Genomic DNA, 9,855 nt, shown 5'->3' on the forward strand with positions numbered 1-9,855 from the left:
TTCTGTTCTCCTCCTCTCCCTCTGGGTAAAAGTTGGTGGTGAAGCCCCTTCCCTCCTTCTCTTCCTGGGCTGGTCTCAGGGCTCTCCAGGCAGGAGCACAGATTGATAGCTGCTCCTCTCACAGCTCACAGCTCCAACTGAGCAGGACACACCTCCACTGCTCCACGATTGGTTCCTTGTGCATGAATCCCAAAAAGTTAGTTTGCAGGTGCAGCAGGTAATCAGGAAGGCGAATGGAATGTTGGCCTTCATTGCATGAGGGATGGAGTACAAAAGCAGGGAGGTCCTGCTGCAACTGTACAGGGTATTGGTGAGGCCGCACCTGGAGTACTGCGTGCAGTTTTGGTCACCTTACTTAAGGAAGGAGATACTAGCTTTGGAGAGGGTACAGAGACGATTCACTAGGCTGATTCCGGAGATGAGATTGTTACCTTATGATGATAGATTGAGTAGACTGGGTCTTTACTCGTTGGAGTTCAGAAGGATGATGGGTGATCTTATAGAAACATTTAAAATAATGAAAGGGATAGACAAGATAGAGGCAGAGAGGTTGTTTCCACTAGTCGGGGAGACTAGAACTAGGGGGCACAGCCTCAAAATACGGGGGAGCCAATTTAAAACCGAGTTGAGAAGGAATTTCTTCTCCCAGAGGGTTGTGAATCTGTGGAATTTTCTGCCCAGAGAAGCAGTTGAGGCTAGCTCATTGAATATATTCAAATCACAGATAGATAAATTTTTAACCAATAAGAGAATTAAGGGGTATGGAGAGCGGGCGGGTAAGTGGAGCTGAGTCCACGGCCAGATCAGCCATGATCTTTTTGAATGGCGGAGCAGGCTCGAGGGGCTAGATGGCCTACTCCTGTTCCTAATTCTTATGTTCTTATGTTCTTATGAAGCTCCAGGTTAGGAGTGTCTCCCACAAGTTCACCACCAAGTGGTCATTGTTCTCACAGTGTACAACTTAGGTCAGATTATACCTGGGTTACATTGCTGGTTGAATACATGACACTTTTCGTCCAACCACTCCCTGTGGTAGCGAGTTCCACATTCTCACCACTCTCTGGGTAAAGAAGTTTCTCCTGAATTCCCCATTGGATTTATTAATGACTATCTTATATTTACGGCCCCTTGGACTGCCCCACAAGTAGAAACATCTTCTGTACATCTATCCTAGCAAACCCTTTCATTATTTTAAAGACCTCTATCAGATTACCCTCAGCCTTCAGTTGGATTGGGAGTGAGATCCACAGTGAGGCCACAGTGCAAACTATTGCAGCTGATGAATCATTTGAGAGGGAGCAGCAGTTTCAGTAACTTTTAACCAATATAATGTTTAATTTATTTCTTGTTCCCCTCACTGTCTCTGATTTCTCTCATTTCTTAGATTTTTGACTTTTCTTTGACGGGTGAAGAAATGAAAAAGATCAGTGCTCTCAACAGAAACCAGCGATATGTGGAACTTTTGATGTAAGCTTCCCATCTGTGAAACCAGGAATCAGTGTCAGGAACCTTTCACATCTAATGCAGCCTCCAACTGTTTAAGGCAAAATAACTATTATTGTTCAACCCCACCGAACCCTGATGGCTCAGTGGGTAGATGTGCCACTTGGTGTGGTCCTGGTTCAGGCTGATCTTGTCCAACCCCAGCCCTAGACTCACCCTGCAACAACACTTCCCATTAGCAGTCACTGGATAACCATCAGGAGCAAGTTGATTTTCCCTCTACCTACTGCATTAGCACTGAGGCCAACTGTACCATCTTTATCTGGATCCTCGGTTTTAACCTGCTTCGCAGGTGTAACTGCCGGGGTTCCCAGGCCCTGGGACTCCCACAGCTGCAGTGAGGCGAGGATCACCTCAGGGTTCACTCCTTGTGGACTGGGAGGAGCAGGATTACCTCCCCACGGTCCCCCCCCCCCCCCCACCATTCAGGAGCTTATGGTCTCTGTGCCTCAGTTGTGCAATCTGCTAACAGGGACATTGGTGGGGCCCGGCCTGGCCATGCATGGATTTTGTTGCCTCACCTTAACCCATCACTCCCTGTTTTGTTGCTGTAGGTGGAGCGATCACCCAGAATATCCCTTCAACGATGAATACTGAACTCCAGAGTCTGTCGCGAGAGGTACAAGGAGGGACAAGTGATGCAGGATTCCTGAATGGGGGTGGATGGAACTGAATTGAGGCTCGCAGTACACACCAGCAATCACTTTCTTCTGAGCCAAATGATTGGAAATGAAAAGAAAGATCATCTTAAATTTTTTGTAGTGCCTGATGTTTGTAAAATCCCTTTTCTTATCGCCCCATCGAACCATAGAAATTTACAGCACGGAAGGAGGCCATTTCGGCCCATTGTGTCCATGCTGGCCGACCAAGAACTATCCAGCCTAATCCCACTTTCCAGCTCTCAGTCCGTAGCACTGTAGGTTACGGCACTTCAGGTGCACATCCAAGTACTTTTTAAATGTGGTGAGGGCTTCTGCCTCTACCACCCTTTCATGCAGTGAGTTCCAGACCCCCACCACCCTCTGGGTGAAGACATTTCCCCTCAAATCTCCTCTAAACCGCCCCCCAATTATTTAAATCTATGCCCCCTGGTTGTTGACCCCTCTGCTGAGGGAAACATGTCCATCCTATCCACTCTATCCAAGCCACGCATAATTTTGTACATCTCAATCATGTCTCCCCTCAGCCTCCTCTGTTCCAAAGAAAACAACCCCAGCCTATCCAATCTTTCTTCTTGGCCAAAATTCTCTAGTCCAGGCAACATCCTCGTAAATCTCCTCTGCACCCTCTCTAGTTATTTTTCTGTACTTATTGTTGCTTGTTGGTTTTTGAGGGAAAGTAAATTGCGGCATGAGCGATATTCCTAAGTTTGGTTTAGGGCCTAATCAGTGGCCACTTCCTGAGTTGCAGTGCATCAGAAAATTGGGTGCTATCTTGCTGTGCCTGTTTAGCGCTCCAATTAGTGCTGCTCATGTTCTTACTGTCAAAGATGTTATGGCACGAACATCGTTGCACCTCAGAAGGGAGGGAGTTGCTATTAAAATAGGGCTGGGATTTTTCAGTTGTGCTCATGATGTACCGGCCATTAATGGTAATGAGCCACAAACGCGACCTGTGTGTTAATGAGACACTGGTGACATCACACTGACCGTGACCTTTGCTCTGTACCTAACCACAGGTCACAGGTCAGGTAACACTCAGCCCCAGAAAAACCGAGAGCCATGAGTCAGACAAGTCAGTGTTCTCGTCGCTAACATTCAGAAAGTCATTGCTGGTTGAGCTTTTCATTACAACATTACAGATTATGGGTCGACATGATAGAAGTGTTTAAAGTTATGAAAGGATGGGACAGGGTAGATAGAAGCAGATTGTTTCCAGTGGTTGAGGGGTGAAGAACGAGGGGCCACAGATACAAGATTAAATGTTCAAGATTTAGAAGAGAGAACAAGAGAAACATCTTCACAGAGAGTTGTGAGGCTGTGGAATTCACTTCCAGAGTTAGTGTCTGAGGCATTCAAGATTAGACTGGATCGGTGGGTGGAGGAAATGGAATTGAAGGAGGGGTAAATGTGATTAGGACTATTTGCTCGTGTGCAGGGTAAACACTGGCATGGACTGGTTGGGCCGAATGGCCTATTTCCGTGTTGTAACTTTTACGTATTTTTAAACTTTGGTGCAGCATTTCAACAAAGGGAGAACATTCTAGATTTCCACTCTCCTGTGTGTGAAAAGGTGCTTTCTGATTTCCCTCCTGAATGGTCTGGCTCTAATTGGAATATTCTGCCCACGTATTCTGCATTGCCCAACCCACGGAAATAGTTTCTCTCAATCTACTGAATCCTTTCATCAATTAAACACCTCAATCCAATTACCCCATAACCGGCTAAACTCAAGGTTGTGCAAACTGGCCTCATAATTTAACCCTTTAAGTCCAGCATCATTGTGGTGAAAATGCAGTGTTCCCAGCACCAGGCCGATTACAATGAAACCTGTACAATCCGACAACCCCAAAAAACAGTCACCTGCTAAAAGGGACACTTATTGACAGTCCCAAATAACTTACATTGTAATAAATACAAGCTGCATCTTGAAACCACGGACACTCACTATTATGTATGTAGCTATATATAGTTGCCACCAGATGGCGTGACTGCGGGAATCCTACGGGTCACCCACACCTCGTGCTGGTATAAAAGGCTTGCTACCTTGTTGTTTAGACACTCTGGAGTTTTAATAAAGAAACCAAGGTCATACTAATTTCAGCTTACAGTACTTGGCCTCGTGAGATTATTTCATACACACTAACTGGTGACGAGTAAAGAAATACGAACTTTCATGCGACCATGGCTTCCATTGGTATTTTAGAATGATTTGTTGATTGGGAAGATTTCGTTGATCTCCGAATTTGCGGGGACTACAAGGTGACAATCAACCGAGTCTCGCTACAGGACCAGTACCCACTACCGAAGGCAGACGACCTATTTGCAACACTGGAGGGCGGGAAGTCATTTTCCAAGTTGGACCTGACCTCTGCCTATGTGACTAAAGAGCTGGCTGAATCCTTGAAAAAGCCGACGTGCATTAACATGCACAAGGGACTGTTTATTTACCACCGATGCCCCTTTGGGATTCGTTCGGCTGCTGCAAAATTCCAGAGGAACATGGAGAGCTTGCTAAAATCCGTCCCGAGGACTGTCGTGTTCCAAGGTGAAATCCTGATCACTGACACCACAGAACACCTACACAACCTGGAAGAAGTCCTGCATCGCCTGGACAGAGTGGGACTCAGGCTGAAACACTCCAAGTGTGTTTTCCTGGTGCCAAAGGTTGAATGTTTGGGGAGGAAGATCGCAGCTGATGGCATCAGGCCCACGGACTCCAAGACGGAGACCATCAAGACCACCTAGACCCCAAAATGTGACGGAGCTGCATTCATTTCTGGGATTCCTCAATTACTTTGTTAACTTTCTACCTGGGCTGAGCACGTTGTTAGAACCTTTGCACATGTTGCTACGTCAGGGTAATGACTGGGTTTGGGGTAAATCTCAAGAGACAGCTTTCAAGAAGGCTAGGGACCTGTTATGCTCTAATAAGTTACTTGTTCTATATGATCCATGCAAACGATTAGTGCTAGCTTGTGATACTCACATTTATATTTATATTAGTACAAAGGGCGTTTATAGCAATAGTGATAATGATGGGGTCTGTACCATTATTAGTAAATGCTCACATGCTGGAGACTGAAGTTGGGTTTAGTGAAGAGCCCAATCAAAGAGGTGGCAGACTGATGTGGAGTAGGAGACCGTACATCCGACGAACTTACAGGGAAAAGCAATCATACCTGAACTTGTCCGATAACACCTGCCTTAGGAGGCTGCGCTTCTGAAAGGAGATCATCCCTGAGAAATGCCAGCTCATCAAGGGAGATCTGCAGCCTGCCAGCACCATCAGGACTGCACTGTCCGTTGAGGTAAAGGTTACTGCGCACTAACCTTCTACACATAGGGCTCCTTTCAAGCTTCAGCTAGCGACATCTGTGATATCTCTTCGCATGCCATACATTGCCCGATGCAGAGAAGGATAGTGCCGCAGTAACCTTTACCTCAACGGACGTGCAGTCCTGATGGTGCTGGTAGGCTGCAGATTTGACATGTGACTCAAGCCCTTTACACTTGCAGGATGGACTTTATAAGCTTCCCTATGACCAGGGAGGCACAGACCGGGAGGGCTTTGGGTTTCTCAAGAATAACAAACTTCCCCAAGGTGCAGCGAGCAATAGACAGTACGCACATCACCCTGAAAGCATCTTTGCAGGATGTGGAGGTATTTTGTAATCGAGAGGGATTCCATTCCTTGAATGCGCAACTCGTTGTCGACCATAACCAAATAATCATGGCAGTAAATGCTAATTTTCCAGGCTTCATCCATGATGCGCACATCTTGCATGAGAGCATTGTCTCTGACCTGTTTAACAGTCAGCCACAAGGTCACAGTTGGATGCTGGGGGATAAAGGATATGGCCTTGCCGCTGGCTCATGACCTCCCTACATAATCCCCAGACAGAAGCCGAGAAAACCATATAGCTACATGAAATATTGTCGAAAAGACAATTGGAGTGGTGTGTGGACCACTCTGGAGGCAGCCTACAATACTAGCATGACCAGTTCGCTGAGTTTATTGTGATGTGCTGCATGTTGCATAACCTAGCAAGAAGGAGAGGACAATCATTACCAGATGGGACCCCTGGTCCACCTCAGGAGAGAGGGGTGGTGGAAGAGGAGGATGAAGATCTCAGGGAGGACAGTCAGCTGGGCGATGAACCCTTGCCCCCATGCTCCCCCCGCAAGACTGGAAAAACCCCGTGGGAGTTACGTGACTGCAAAACTGTTGAGTCAGCAGCTCATAAATGAACGATTTGCATGAACTTACATTGGGGACAGTCACAGTTACAGTTACGGAAAGACAACAGTTGCATTATGTTTCATCCTTGCCTGGTCTGGCCTGGCGATTGTTTTCCAACAATTGTACTCATGTTTTACTTTACCGTACGTTATTAGAAGACACTGCACAACAATTGTAAAATGCAATAAAATTCTTCAATGATTTAACAAACAACTTAACTAAACAGTCAACCAACAATAAAATTAAAAAACAACAGTAAGAACAATATAATAATAACAACAATAAGAACAACAATAAAGCAACCCCCTCCCTACCTACGGCCATGTTTCCCTCCAGGTCCTTTATCCCCCGTATCTTAACCCCCCCCCCACCGCCCCCCCCGTTTTGATCCCTGGGTATCGAGACGAGACAGGCATGCAGCGGGCAACGGCAAGACTTCCTGCTGTGGAGGGGGGGGTGGGGGTTGATGATGGCTCGATCAGCTCAGGGGGTGGTGGAGGGGAAGACGTTCCTGCGGAAACACCTTCCCAGCCAGAAGGAAGTGCTTCCTCCTGACTTGCTTGTGTGCTGTTGCTGGTGGTTTGTGCTGCCGCACCTTGGGGTTCAGTGCTGCATGCCGCAAGGCATCGATGGAGGCGGTCGTTGCACACATCTCCTGGATCATCTGCTGCGTATCCTCCGAATTGCGAGCTGACCCCGGGACATGTCCCTCGTGTAAACCACGAACGCCTGGAGGAGCTCGCGACTTATCGCGACACTCTCCATGTACAGTCTGGTCAAACCCTCGATGCGATCGACCAGAGCAGGCGTTTGCTGTCCGCGCTGACTTGACCTCCGTGGGGTCGGCGTGAGCACTAACATGTGCCTTGGCATCGACGGCTGCAACCCGCTTGGTCCCGCTGCCTCTTCTGTCGAAGACCATGTTATGGCCGCAGGTCCCACAGGTGACAGATGCATCAGAGGGGCATCCTCCTCTGTATCAGCAACATCCTCTTCAGGCTCCATTGTCTGTTCATCATCAACATCATTGTCTTCCTCCTCCTCCCCACCCATGGTGAGGACCACCTGCAACGATACAGGTTCCAGTTAAGCTCGTGCCTCACTGCACAAGGATGTTGTTGGACCTGCAAAACACAATTGAGCTTATTGAGCTTATTAGAATGGAAAGGTACATACGAAGGAGGAGCAGCACTACTATAATAAATGAGACCAAGAGACGTTCCATAATAACGCATCACACGGTAGTACATATGGTAGTACATCCAAGTTGAAGTTCAGTGACCCAGAGAGCTGTGGAGGCTGGATCAGTCTAAGATAGACAGAATGATAAGGGACTGAAGGTTTATGGGGAGCGGACAGCGAAGGGGACAGATGGCCTGCTCCTGCTCTTATTTCTTATGTTGTCAACCTGAGAGTAGCACAGAGGCTGCATGGGAACCAGGATAGCTGTATGCAGAACATGACATCATTCTTATATTATAATGAAATGATGTTACATTACTTTAACACTGCTTGACACATTACTCACGTGACACAAGGGAGGGCTCTGCCTCACCACGGGTGGCCGAGCGACTGTGGCTGTCGACCAATTCCTCCAAGTCGGTAAGGCTGGTCAGCTGGGCAGGGCCTCCTCCCGTGCGCCTGCAGTCAGCCCGACTCTTAGATGTCTTCCTCTGCAAACGTGACAAGAGCATAGCATAAGCTAATTGACTAGTAGGTACTATCATGGAAAGACAACAGTTTTCAACGGCTAATAGGGTTTGTATCCACAGTTGATGCATGGTTACAACAAAGATCGTGTTTAGGATCTAATGCTTGACATGAACATCTCGACTACAATCTCCGGTGAAGGGCCCCCAGGTGTGGTGGGAATCAGGATAGCTGGTGAGCTCGGCAATGACAGGAGCTAATGTCCCAAAGTGTCCCAGGGCAGACAGTGAGCCAGGGAGTACTGTGTACAGTTTTTGTCTCCTAACTTGAGGAAGGACATTCTTGCTATTGAGGGAGTGCAGCGAAGGTTCACCAGACTGATTCCCGGGATGGTGGAACTGACCTATCAAGAAAGACTGGATCAACTGGGCCTGTATTCACTGGGGTTCAGAAGAGTGAGAGGGGACCTCATAGAAACGTTTAAAATTCTGACGGGTTTAGACAGATTAGATGCAGGAAGAATGTTCCCAATGTTGGGGAAGTCCAGAACCAGGGGTCACTGTCTAAGGATAAGGGGTAAGCTATTTAGGAGCGAGATGAGGAGAAACTTCTTCACCCAGAGAGTGGTGAACCTGTGGAATTCTCTACCAAAAAAAAAGTTGTTGAGGCCACTTCACTAAATATATTCAAAAAGGAGTTGGATGTAGTCCTTACTACTAGGGGGATCAGTGGGTATGGCGAGAAAGCAGGAATGGGGTACTGAAGTTGCATGTTCAGCCATGAACTCATTGAATGGCGGTGCAGGCTCGAAGGGCTGAATAGCCTACTCCTGCACCTATTTTCTATGTTTCTAAGTTCCCCAGTCCAGGCTGGGTCAGTGACAGCAGCCGGAGAGACTGAAACAGTGAGACTTAAAAAGGGTGCAGGTTCCGAGCCCTATCCAGATCTTAGCAGTGAGTATAGGTCCCAAGAGGAGTGTTTGCTAGTGCTGTTGGGGAGGGGTGTAACTAATATGGCAGGGGGATGGGGACCTATGCAGGGAGACAAAGGGAAGTAGAATGGGGGCAGAAGCAAAAGATAGAAAAGTAAAAGTGGAGGGCAGAGAAACCCAAGACAAAAATCAAAAAGAGCCACATTACAGCAAAATTCTAAAGGGCCAAAGTGTGTTAAAAAGACAAGCCTGGAGGCTCTGTGCCTCAATGCGAAGAGTATTCGTAATAAGGTGGACGAATTAACTGCGCAGGCAGCTATTAACGAATATGATATAATTGGCATTACGGAGACATGGCCCCAGGGAGACCAAGGCTGGGAACTCAACATCCAGGGGCATTCAACATTCAGGAAGGATAGAAAGGAAGAAAAAGGTGGTGGGGTAGCTTTGCTGGTTAAAGAGGAATTTAACGCAATAGTAAAGAGGGTCATTAGCCTGGATGATGTGGAATCTGTATGGGTAGAGCTATGGAATACCAAAGGGCAGAAAATGCTCGTGGGAGTTGTGTACAGACCACCAAACAGTAGTAGTGAGGTGGGGACAGCATCAAACAAGAAATTAGGAATGCATGCAATAAAGGTACAGCAGTTATCATGGGCGACTTTAATCTACATATTGATTGGGCTAACCAAACTGGTAGCAATGCGGTGGAGGAGGATCCTGGAGTGTTTTAGAGATGGTTTTCTAGACCAATATGTCGAGGAACCAACTAGAGGGCTGGCCATCTAGATTGGGTGATACGTAATGAGAAAGGACAAATTAGCAATCTTATTGTGCGAGGCCCCTTGGGGAAGAGTGACCATAATATG

General features: G+C 47.2%; 1 protein-coding gene across 1 annotated transcript in view; it reads left to right on the forward strand.

Moving 5' to 3' along the window:
* The window catches only part of LOC139257283 (aldo-keto reductase family 1 member D1-like), a 40,301-nt gene extending 38,148 nt beyond the window's left edge, over positions 1–2,153 (forward strand). The window contains exons 7-8 of the mRNA XM_070874420.1: positions 1,385–1,467; positions 2,058–2,153. Of these exons, the coding sequence (XP_070730521.1) occupies positions 1,385–1,467; positions 2,058–2,100 (126 nt within the window). The 3' untranslated portion in view covers positions 2,101–2,153. The remainder of the gene's footprint in view (positions 1–1,384; positions 1,468–2,057) is intronic.
* Positions 2,154–9,855: the final 7,702 nt, after the last annotated feature.

Source organism: Pristiophorus japonicus, unplaced genomic scaffold (genome assembly GCF_044704955.1).
Source record: "Pristiophorus japonicus isolate sPriJap1 unplaced genomic scaffold, sPriJap1.hap1 HAP1_SCAFFOLD_810, whole genome shotgun sequence".
Lineage (NCBI taxonomy): Eukaryota > Metazoa > Chordata > Chondrichthyes > Pristiophoridae > Pristiophorus > Pristiophorus japonicus.